General features: G+C 37.3%; 1 protein-coding gene across 4 annotated transcripts in view; it reads right to left on the bottom strand.

Annotated features, from left to right (window-relative positions):
• LCOR (ligand dependent nuclear receptor corepressor) overlaps positions 1–12,900 on the bottom strand; it is a 70,558-nt gene that overhangs the window by 30,813 nt on the left and 26,845 nt on the right. For 2 of the 4 annotated variants that reach the window (XM_081328951.1, XM_081328950.1), the window contains exons 5-7: positions 11,228–11,326; positions 7,720–7,852; positions 4,059–4,346 (exon numbers count right to left, since the gene is read on the bottom strand). In XM_081328951.1, the coding sequence (XP_081185077.1) occupies positions 4,059–4,296 (238 nt within the window). In that variant the 5' untranslated portion in view covers positions 4,297–4,346; positions 7,720–7,852; positions 11,228–11,326. Of the gene's footprint in view, positions 1–1,579; positions 1,590–4,058; positions 4,347–7,719; positions 7,853–11,227; positions 11,327–12,900 lie in introns of those variants that run through there. The other 2 variants (XM_081328952.1, XM_081328953.1) reach the window with 2 other exon arrangements.

The following is a 12,900-nucleotide window of genomic DNA, read 5'->3' on the forward strand; positions in this document are numbered from 1 at the left end:
TCTCACAGTCAGGAAATTCCTCCTTATCTCTGTAAAGTTTCACTTATTGGTTCCTGTCCTCCCCTTGGGCAGTATGGAGAATAAATCCATATTTTTTCCCTGTGACAGCCCTACAAATATAGAAATACTGCTGTTATGTTTCCTCTTCATCTTTTCTTATTCAAGCTAAATATAGTCAATTATTTTAACCATTCTTATAATTTACCCTCCAAGCTGTTCACCAAACATGTTGCTCTTTTCTGCACTCTTTCCAGTTTCTCAGCATTTTTTTTTATTATTGTGGTAATCAAAACTGGGTACAATATTCCAAAGTGGTCTGATACAGCATAGAGCAGAACTATCACTTTCTATGATTTTGGCATTGAATTTATGTTGATGCAGCCCAAGACTGAATTCATTCTTGGTAGCTGCAGCTGCTAGTTCCTGTTTAATCTGTAGTTGGCAGAACAATCTGGTCCTTCTCATAGGTACAACTGCTAAGCCAGGTACCATTTATCTTGTATCTGTACATTTTGCATTTTCTATCTAAATGCAGAACACTACATTTCTTACTACTGAACTGCATTTTGTTGGTTCAATGTTCAAGTCTATCAAGATCCTTTTGAATCCTGAGTTTGTCTTTAGAGGTGTTGGCAATCCTTCGCTGACCCCAGATTTGTGATATCTATAAATTTTCTGAGTACCACTACTAAATCCTCTTCTAATTTATAAATATTTTGAAAAGCACTTGATCTATGACAGAACCCTGAAGTATCTTATTGCATACTTTACTCCACCTAGATGTATATCAATTAATAGCCACACATTGGGTTCAATCAACTGCAAATTCATTTAGTAGTGGGACCACCCATCCCACATTGTTCTATTTTATTAACAAGGGGGCTCTGATCAACTTCACTGAATGTTTTACTGGAATCTAAGGTACATTATATCCATAACATTCTCTTGGTCTACTGACAGTTAATTTCTTAAAAAAAAACACAACCCAGTATGGTTTGTTTAACGTAGCCTATGTTTCATGAAATTATGGTTATAGTAATCACATTGCTCCTTTCTAAGTGCTTGCAAACCTACTGCTTCTTTTTTCTAGGATTTTCCCAGGTAGTCAAACACTCTTCTCTAAACTAACTCCAAGGAAAATCTCCTGGGAATGCTAAATTAAGAATAAAAACTGTTAGGAAATGCATAACTTTGTAAAAAAAAAGTATGATAAACAACTCTAAAGAAGCAATAAGAGGGAAATAATAATTGAGTAATGAATATCTACATCCACTCAAAATGCACACTTCTATTCCTGTAGTTATAAATGTCCTCATCTAAGATTATGTTTGCAAGTTTTGCTGTGAAATAGAGGAAAAATTCAAGCTTTTCATTTTCTAACCAATTCAGATAAAAACTGCTGCTTGCTAAGTGACATCCACACTATCTTTAGCACACTAATGAAGAAGCTTATTGCAGATCTTTTCTTACATAGCTAAGTAACACTCACAATTTTTATTACTGTCAATGTGTTCTTATTTAATAATTTCTCAAACAATTGGTAGTTAAAAGAAACTCACATCATCTTAGCAATACATACTTTGCCTCTGACATCTGCAAATCGGGTAGGTGACTACTAAGTAAGCAATGCCTTTTAAAGCCCTCATTACTTGTAGGGATTCCATTCCAGCCTATCCATGGATAGCAAAACAATGGATAACAAAACCTTGAAAAACAGTGTCAGTACATGCACAAAAATCCATTCTCAATTTCGTGGATGCAAAAAACCACAAAAATACTCAAAAACAGAACCACTTCTGTTCAACACTTCTCAGTAATGGCTTTGGAACACCCTATCACCAGATATGCAACGATCCAAGCCTTGCAACATATTCAGAGAGCTATAAAAACACAGAACTTCAGGAAAGTATTTAGGAATGTGTATGACCAAGGTATTCCCAAACTGTGGCACATCAGTTTTATTAAAAAAAATAAATTCATACAATTATAAGTCTACTACATTTCTACTATAAGCTACTCAAGAGTTTCTGAGAATTGGGTGGATATACTGTAAATTGTAGAACAAACACAAATCCCACTTCTCTGTCTCTCTCCCTCAGCCTAAGCTCAGCATAAAAAGGAAGCTTTTCATTATGTCCTTTCTCAAGTTCAATGCACATTCACTTGCATCTTGCTCTCAATCTAACCCAATACCAGGGAAATAAAACCTGTCTTTATTTTTATCAGTCTTCACAATATGGGATTACAATGCTTGCTCTTCACATGTCTCATCCCTTTCTGTTTCTCCTTCTTCCTGGTTTTTTTATTCAGTCAATAGTATTCCTTAACTAGGCCAGGAGTAGGAAACCATAAGTAGGAAACCTCTTAAGAAATTTTAAGCAAGGCTTTTCTCAGTCTGGATCAGTGGTGGCGAACCTATGGCACGCATGCCAGAGGCAGCACTCAGAGACACTCGGTCTCTAAAAGGTTCGCCATCACTGGTCTAGATATTCTGAAAAGCACAACTACATTGCACCTTACGACCAAAGTGAAAATAGAGGGCGAGTTGATTGTGGGCTTTCTTGTTTTTATAAGCATACATACTGGCAAGACTATTCTTGAAGGAATGATACTGAATCAAAGTCTCTGACATGCAGACCCTTCTTTTATATCTGTATAAGACCAGTGGAAGAGATCATGGTGCCAAGAGGTTGGAGGTATGGATGGGGAGAAACAGAGTCAGGCAGAGTCATAGCAAGACCTAGCAATTGTGGGTATCTGAATCAGTGGAACAGGAGACTTTCCATCTTTAGTCCTGAATGGCATTGCACTTTGCTAGTCAAGCAATTTAAAAGGCTTTCTAGACTCAGAGCTCCTATTTGGAAAAGCAGTTGATAGCTGTGACCAGGAAAGTGTTTACACAGATTCAACTTGTACATCAATTGCACCAGTTTCTGGATTAAGAGGGCCTTGGAACATTCAAACTTTGATCACCGGACATGTGGACTATTTCAATGCACTCTATGGGGAGCTACCACTGAAGACCAATTGGAAGCTGCAGCTGGTTCAGAATGTGACAGCATGGGAGAATTATGGCCATGCCACAATAAGTCCATGTAACCCTTCTGCTTTATGAGCTACCCTGGTTACAAGTAGGCCTCAGAATATAATTCAAGGTGCTGCTTATTATCTACAAAGCTATTCAGTGGCATAGCACCCGACTATCTGGAGGATCACCTATCTCCTGTTGGTGTCTGCCAATCCTGCTCATTTTGATAATGTTGGCATGCATTGGATTCCATCAATTAAACAATGTCATCATAGGACCAGGAATTAAATCTTTTCTGTTGCAGTGCATACCATCTGCAATAGATCTCCCCAGTGATCTATGGTCCCGAAGATACGGCTGTTCCTCAGGGCTCGGGCTAAGATAGGTAACAGACCACTTGTGCAAGTCTTCTTGTGCAAGAAGTGTGTTTTGCTCTTCTAGGATTTTTATTAGTTTTTCTGTTTTGTACTCTTCCAAATTGTTTCACAATAAAGAGGTGTTGTGAATTTGGGCACCATACAAATTTCATAAATAAATAAACCAGTAAAAATTGTTTACATGCCCAATTTGTCATAAAAAATGATGCTTTTTTAAAAAAAAGGATTATAGACAAAGCTACAGACAAATATTGATCGGGGCCAGCTACTGCATAAACACAAATAGCTACCATCAACATGAAATGAAAAATATTGGGATTGCAGAAGCATAAAGAATGAAAAATTTCATGATTTCTAAAGTTCAGAAGAGGTTCTGGTATTCTGAAATGTGGTTTCATCTCTGACATTATACAGACCTTCAGTGCTTCCAATGTTCAATATGACAAGGCAGAAACAGCTTTCCCAATACAGCCACCACACTTGCAGATTTGGGGGAGAGCGCAGATTTGAAATCTCATGTACAATGTGTCAATCTGCTGGGGCAGATATATCCCAAATCTCACAATCATAATTTGTTCTTCTATTCATTTAATAATTCATGATTAACATATTGTAATCACCTGCAAAAAACTAGAGAGATGTGTCATGCATACCTTGTTCAGTAGGGTCCAACTGTGACTTTCTGACAGTGAGGTCCAAGGGTGAGTCCTGGTCAGCCATGAGAAGTTTGCTGAGCACGGGATTTTGAGCTCTTGCACCTGCAGTGGATGAGGCAACCGGAGATGCTTTCAGCAGGCTTTGGTTCTTTGTGCTATTGGGCGAACTGGAGTCCTGAGTAGAGCTAGTTTTTGAGGTATATTCAGCAGCAAATTGTCGGATCATCCGCTGCATGATCTTGCGGGCCACTAAGGAAATGTTGGGGTCTGAGACCCTAGGACTATCTAAAAGGCATAAAATTTGAAATAGTAATATTCAGAAAAAAATGTAAAACCTGAATTATAGATTCATAATCTAAATACATCCAAGTATTTTTACATTCATTTTCAATTATTTTAAAATGCCAGCTCAAGACTGACATATTTTAATTGTTTATTTGACTTGGACAGTGCCCGACATCCATTGACTGTAGGTGGCTCAGAGTAAAAATAAACAATAATACGCAATCCAAATAAAGCCCATGAATGATATGGCAAATCTGGCCAATCCTGCAAAGGGTTCCAACTACCCTAGCCTAAAGCCTGGGTGAAGGTCTTCAAAACCCACTTGGAATGACAACAGGGTGGGGGGCACCTGGATCTGAGGAGGAATCTCATTCCACAAGGTTAGTACTGCAACAGAGAAGACACATTTCTGGGGTCCCAATAGATGATACTGTATAATCAAAAGGACCTGGGAATTTCTATACATCATGAGGCAATTTCACAAATATCTGACACTGTAAAGGATTTAACTGCAACTTTGGAATACAAATCTAATACCAATCTTTATTATAATGATGGCTTAAATACTACCCTCTCAGCGCAACTGAAACAAGGTAGTTTCCCTGTCTAGTTGTGTCCGATTCTAGGGCACAGTGCTCATCTCCATTTCTTGGCTAAGGGAACCAGCATTGTCTGAAGAAATTTTCCGTGGTCATGTGGCCACAGGGCTATACACGAAAGGTGCATGGAATACTGTCCCAAGCAAATATATAACTCTCAAGAGGGCAAATTTGGGACTTTTCTTCATGGATATTAACAAGGTTGAGAATTCCTTGAGAAAAAGAGACTTGGACAGACATTCCAGAGAAGAAAGATTTTATTCTATGAGGATAAGCTGGAGGGAGTGATTCAAATTTAATGTTAATAGGAGTTAAGATGATTTTTTACAAGTCTAATATATGTAATTGAAAGAAAGCTCTAATGTATTTTGTGTTCATAAAGTGAGTCTGAAAATGTTTTTTATATATAAAATGCTTCAGTAATTCCTAAAGTTTGTAATATATTATTGAATTTTAAAGTATGAATGTTAGGAAGAAATAAAAAATATGTATTAGCATTTATTGATTTTAGAAATATTTTAAAGAAAAATCTAAAGTTTTAAAATTAATGTTAAAAAAAGGTTTTTCCCCTTTAAGGTTAAAGAACTATCTCCCACAGCAAAAAATAAAAAAGTAGAGATGGTTAAATTGACTGCTTTATTCAAAGAAAAGAATATATCTAATTTTGTTTCCATTTGGAAATTGCTTCTGGATTTTGTGCTTGTGATGGAAAAAAAATGAAACTCTGATTTTGGTTTTTCTGATTAGATATGTTTCTTGTTATAGAAATGGCTCATATATATTATTGTGTAAAAGCATAAAGACAAGCTTATAATGTTACTCTCTTCTACTGAGCTAAAAAGAATCAGACGTCAACGCCTTTTTTTCTTCCTCCCTTCTACCCTCCACACTTTTTCCTCTTCCCTTTTTCCTCTCTTAAGTCTTCCAATATTTTCATTTTCTTTGTATTTTAGATTCTGACAAACTGATATATTCTAATAAAATTTTAAATAAATTTTGAAAAAATCCTGGAAATGCTTGGTGGATTGAAATGGCCAGACTTGCCTACTTAATGAGCTGTCACCAAGATAATTGACATAATATATATGATGTGAATACTTGAAATGCGTTAAGTAAAAGCTATTGTTACTAATACAGGTAGTCCCTAACCTACAACCAGTCGCTTAGCAGCCATTCGAACTTATGATGCTCCCCTCTCCAAAAGATACTTATGATCCGTATTCAAAGTTCTGACAGACGCACGATTGCATTTTGAGTGCTTGGCAAACGGTCTGCATTTATAGCCATTTGCAACTCCTGTGGTCAAGTAACCGTGATTTACAATGTTTTTTTTAAAGAAATGGGCATTTACTTGCAGTTTTCAGCATAAAATACCCATTGCGAACAAGGGATTTTCTTTACAAATTTCACATTCACTTAATGGGTGCCGTAAAAAATGTCATAAAATTGGGTGATTTACGAGGTGCCTCGACTTATGACTATCATGCTATATGACATAAATTCTGGGCTCCATTATGGTCATAAGTGAAGGGCTACTTGTAAACCTACAAATTGTTTTTCTTATTAATCTAACATTTGAGAGCATCATTCATTAGTGCTACTACCTGATAGGCAGGTTTATGTCACAATTTTGCCAAAGCGATCATTTAACAATCCCATTATTTTCAGTGTTTTATTGTTTACTGTTTTTATTATATACATTTATGAATTCCAACTCTGTACAACAAAAATTATAGTTAAATAAAACAAAAATGAAAATATATACATGATATATATTTGATAAAAATACAGCAGCAACACCAGCACCAAAGACAGGTTTCATTCTATCCTGCCAAAGGCTTGAAAATACTACTAGGAGTTTATCAGAAAACAAGTAAGATGGATTTTAAATACAGTATATATTTCAACTTCTCCCATTAACATAAGCAGAACTTGGAAATACAAGTAATCTTTGCTAACTTATAGTAATTGAGACCAGGAACTGTCTCACTGAGCAACCTAGTCATAAGGTGCAATGTCATGAGACCATGCCAACTTATGATGGTAGTTGCAGCAGTTTCAGTTGTTGTTAGGCGATCCTGCACAGTCACAGCATCCCGCAGTTGCAACACTGTCATTTGGAACCTCCTGACAGTATCCCATTGACTAAGCTTGTTGGAAGACAGCAGTGAAGGTTGCAAATGGTAATTATGGGATGCTGTAACTTTGTACTTACAAGCTGTTTACTGAACACCCAAATCGTAATCATGTGACCATGGGAATGCTGCAACAGCTGTAACTATGAGGACCCATAACTCCTCTTCATTCAGTGTTGTTGTAACTTTGATTGGTCGCTGCATAAGTGGCCATTAAGCAAGAATTACTTTACCTATTCCTTTCTTCCTGTTCCCAAATGTCTGCTTATCCATTGCTTTTAATTAATGAACTAAGCAATGTGGAAAAATGAACAGAAATGCAGTAACTATATTCAAATGCTATATTCAAGTGCTGTAAATATTCTATGGGTTATCTAAGTATGCTTTATCTTAAGTGAAACACAAAGGAAGTAATTTGAAAACAAAGAAAAAGCAAAACTACTGAAGTACTTTGGTTCGGTCAAAAAAGTATGTGTTCCCCTAAGACTTTGTGAAGGATAAGATGAAAGGCAGGATTGAAGGTTGAGACAGACAAAAACATGGTCAGGAACTACCAATTTATTTAGAGATTAAATCTCTGTGATCAAATAATTTTATCCAACCATTACATTAAATATTTCCTTTTTTATTAAGTCCAACCTTTTCGATAAAAGACTTCATGGAGGAATTCTTCCGCTTGCCTCTGAAACCAAGTGATCTTAGTTTGCTCTTGTTTAAGCAGAGCGTGCTGCCCAACTTCCAATGCTGGATCATCCAGACTGACGAAATGTTCCTATGAAAACATTTAACAAAAGAATAAAAACAAAATACTGTTTCTTGGCGTTAAATTTAATAAAACTGCAATACTATTCAAATAGTCAAGCATTTATTATGCCAGTATACCCACCAGTTTCACTGTTTGGGCTGCTATGTTACTACACAACTTCCATCAACTTAATAAAATTATTTCTAGATGAAGTTGTTCTAACACTATCTCTAAAATCTAGGATGGACAACTTGTGACACTAAGGCAGAATGCAGACCAGATCATAACATCATTATGGGACACTGCAACCACCATAAATATGAGTCAGTTGCCAAGTGTCTGAATTTTGATCATGTGACCATGGGGATGTTGCAATGGTCAAAACACTAAACTACACTGCACTATAATTACAATACAATTGAGAGTCAGTTCGGTGTAGAGGTCAAGATGCTGCCCTAGAAATCAGGAGACTGTGAATTTAGGCATGAAAGCCAAGCTGGATGCCTTTGGGCCAGTCACACTTTCAGCTCAACCCACCTCACAGGGTTGTTATTGTGGAGAAAACAGGTGGAGGAAGGAGTGTTATGTAGGTTTGCTGCCTTACGTTATTTATAAAGTAATAAAGATGGGATAAAATCTAATAAGTAAAATAATGCAATATCAATTAAGATACTGTAGAGGAGTGATAGTACGCCTTACTGAAATTGCAGAAGCTTATCATTACTCGAAAAATAATCACATAAGGAAAAAAGGAGATGACAAAAATGCTATTATCATTACCAACTTCATCTTCATTGATAAACTTCCACTTATTTAAGCTTACAATTTTGCTTCAAGAAATTATTTCTATTTTTCTTCTTCTTCCAGCCATTCCTAATTGTCTTTATATTTACTGGGAAGTTTTCTGATAAAACCTCTGATATCAAGACACAGGCTAAAGTAGGGATGCACAACTATCATATGAAGGTCTCTCCAGTAAGTGCACCACATGTAAATGGCCCCACTGCAAGAGTGGACTATTCTGATTAGTTTTCATTATTTTCAAAATAATTTGCTGCCAACCAAAATTCCAAAGGTATTGTATAATTGTATTTTTTCTTTCTTCTTAAACAAGAAAAAATAGTGGCGGGTCTTTTTAACCTAAGAATATGAAAATCTGACGAGCTCCCACTAATTGCTTCTTGTCCTATTTCTAAACAACTGAATTAAAACACTTTGATTTAAAAAAGCTGTTTGATCATCACAAGATAGTACAAAGGAAAAAAATGGGGAGGGGAGTTTGGCAGAGAGCAAAGGGACATTGCAGAGTGCACTGGATATCTTCTCAGGCTGCACTTCTTGTATTCATGAACACTTCATGTTCACATTACATGTTTGTTATGCATGTAAATGTCCTGATACCTTCTGTCAAGGTTGAACGTACTCATTCTATGGCAACTGTGGTAAAATTATTATCTGAAAATCCTGTAGCTAAGTACACAATGAGATTCAGTGTATTACTGTTCTCGTTTCTAATTTACATTTGGATTTAAGGAATTTTTTTAAAAAAATTACTGCAGCTTTCTATCTATAGAATCTCTAGTGATGGACAGAACATTTGAAAGGGCCAATTTATGCAGCCAACAGAAACCTCTAGCCATAGTTAATGCCTGATTTTCAAGGAATAAAGAATAAAAAGAATGAAGAGAGCCAGTCTAATGCAGTGGTTAAGGTGCTGGCCTAGAAACCAGGAGACTGAGTTTTAGTCCCACTTTAGGCATGAAAGCCAGCTGAGTTTCTTTGGACCAGATGTGCTCTTTCAGCCCAACCTACCTCAGAGGGTTGTTGTGGGGAAAAAAGGAGGAGGAAGTAATATTATGTGTTGGCTCCCCAGAGTTATTTATAAAATATAGGTGGGATAAAAATCATATGAATAAATAAAGTTAGATTTAAGATATATTACAAATGGCAAATCTCTTCCTTTAAAGAAATGACCATATCCAACATACCCTTTCTCTCCATTAATTAGCAGTGAATTAATGTATTAAAATTACAAAAATGTAAATATTTACTGAAAACCAAGACAAAACAAATAAAATATAATGTAATTATTCAACTTAATTCAAATATTTCACTCATCACATTGTATTTCTGAAGTTTACAAAAGAATATTTGTCCCACCGGTAAGAGATTGCTGGCGGGTAACGCCTAGGGATAGGGCCTTCTCAGTGGGGGCGCCTGCCCTCTGGAACCAGCTGCCAGTGGAGCTGAGGACTGCCCCCGACCTCCGTTCATTCCGCCAGGGCCTGAAGACCTGGCTCTTCGAGCTCTCTGGCCCAGGCTGAGGATTAATTTATTTTAACTGGGGTTTTAGTTGCACAGGGTTAAATTTAATCTTTTTTAAACTGGTTTTAACTTTTGTATTTTTGGTTTTTAATTCCCTGTAAACCGCCCTGAGTCCTCAGGGAAAGGGCGGTATATAAATGTAATAAAATAAAATAAAATAAAATAAATAAATATCAAAGATAAAAGAACTTCTGTGAAGAACATGTAAAATACAGAGGACCTATTACTATGTTTCCCCAAAAATAAACCTATCCCAAAAATAAGCCCTAGCTTCATTTTTACGTATGCCCCTAATATAAGCCCTACCCCCTCCCAAAATAAGCCCCAGTTCAGACTCCACCCACTCCACCTCACCGTCTGGTTGTACAAAGTGGGACAAGGCACACACATAAAAATCAAGCTAAGGCAAGGCTGGGTGGGTTGGAGCTGCCTCATACACTTACCCACTTACCTCAGGACTGCTGGAGCCAGGCCTCCCACACCCCAACATCTGTCGCACTGAAGCCTGACTTCTTATTGTGGCAGGAGCATCACGCTGGTGCCACCGTTTGCAGCAGGACACCATATGGTGTGTTGCACTGATGCCCCCACTCGTGGCAGGAGGACGAGTGGTGTGTTGCACCAGTACCACCGCTTGTGGCAGGATGCCACATCACCTGTCATGCCAGTGCCGCTGCTCATGCACACCACGGTGCAACAAGCCACATGGAATCCTGCTGCAAGCAGTGGCACTGGTGCAATGTGCCACGTGGTGTCCTGCTGCGAGCGAATGCAGCCTCCTGCTGCAAGGAGCTGCAGAAGTCGGGCGGCAGCACAACAGGTGTAGGGGCATGGGAGGCCTGGCTACAGCGGTCCTGAGGTAAGCAGGTAAGACATGCCTGGAAGATTCATAATGGAGTAGTGTTGGGAATCAAATTTCAAGAAAATGAGCAATGCTAAAACAGGAAGGAATTTATAAATGTATTAAATACTGAGGCTAGATATAAAAAAGTGTGCCAGAGGGAAGATAGCTAAATATTTTTTTAGACTTCTTAAGAAGCTTGACTAGATCATTCAAAGACGGATAATTATAGTGACCTGTCAACTGCAGACAGTCTGGAGAAAGCAAATCATTCTGACCCATTTCAAAGTAGGATGCAGGGTTGAAATTCCTTTGTCAGCTTGATAGATCATTGTCTGGAAAATCAACAGAGAGAACATGGTTCTGCTGGTTCTTTTTGACCTCTAAGTGAATTTTCATACCAACAACTCTAGTATCTTTCAGACTTGCTGTGAGATTTGGGAATAAGAGGTACCTTTCCCATCTCTTAAGTAGATTTCTAGTGCCTTTAACTTGAAGATAGTTGCTCCTCAAAATGAAAGCTAATACTCCTTAATTTCACAGCATATGGACAGATGTAACCATTGTTTCAACTGGGAAATTGTGAGGATCCTAGACCAAACCAAGTCCAAAAATACTAGAGAATTCCTGGAAATCTGGCACTCAGATAAATTGACCATTGACAGGCACATAGAGATAAACAACATCTACATGACATTCAAAAAACCAAAAAGGAAACAAAACGACCAAAACACCTCCTTCATCAGTATCAATACCAAAATGAGCAGATCAACAATCAAGAAGTAAACAATATACCAATCAAGAAACCACCAACTTAGACAAAGAAGCTAACAGTGAACAATAGCCTAATCAATGAATTACCAAGGCCACTTCCACCAACTTTGACAGGGCAAACCACTAATATATAAAATGAGAGCAAACCCCATCCCTTCTAGCACTGAAGATGTTACCTAATTTGGTAATGAAACACCTGCATGAAAACAAATGAACTCAGAAAGCACCAAGGACCACACAAATCTATGTCTATGACTCTCCAAGAAATGATGTGGCTATAACAACTATTAGTCCTGCAATCAGTAATGGTCTGGGTTAGGGATAATAAATTGAAACTGAAATCAGAAAGGCAAAGGTGCTTTTAGTGATGTATTATTTTACAGAGGTGGTATAATTTATGTGCGATGAAGAAAAGATTCTGCCCAGGAAATGATCAGACAAGAGGAAGAGAAGCCAACAGTTGCTTAATAACCAGAGAAAAAAAACTTAGGAAGGACCCCCATAATTGGCTAGGCTGTTAAAAAGGCACAGTGGGAGATTTGTACTTCCAGACTTGCAAGGTTCCTTTGATGTTGCCCTACAACAATCTGGTCATGTACCTTATCTGGATTAATTGGAAGGGTTGACTGGTGTTTATCTGCCTGTCCAGAATAGTATTACATTCTGCCAAGTGGAATAGATATGCATAGAGAGTATTTTTTGATCCAAATCTCTTTCTGATTTCTCAGCAATGTGTTTTATCTTCTTTGGTTCATATGCCAGCTACATTCCTATCTAGAAGATAATTATCTTTAAACTATGGTACACAAGTTGGTAAAGTACAGGCTTGACTACAGTAATATCCTCTACATGTAGATGCCTGAATCTAGTCTGAAAACCTAGTTGTTATAAAACTCAAGAAATTATGTTGGTCTAGAGAAAGATGTGAACATTTGTGCTTAAAGCACCATACTAGGCACCAACTTGTTTTAAACAGAATGCAAAGCTCTCACTGCTACCTTTCAAGCCCTAAATAGTATAGATGATGAAGTAATGAAGTAGTGAATGAATAAGGTTGGTACCAAAGTTTGGGGATGCCTAAAACTTTTGCATACAACTATATTCCCTATTAGAGGGTTTTTTTACTGTTTCACAT

This window comes from Vipera berus (genome assembly GCF_964194415.1).
Source record: "Vipera berus genome assembly, chromosome: 5".
In the NCBI taxonomy this organism is placed as follows: Eukaryota; Metazoa; Chordata; class Lepidosauria; order Squamata; family Viperidae; genus Vipera; species Vipera berus.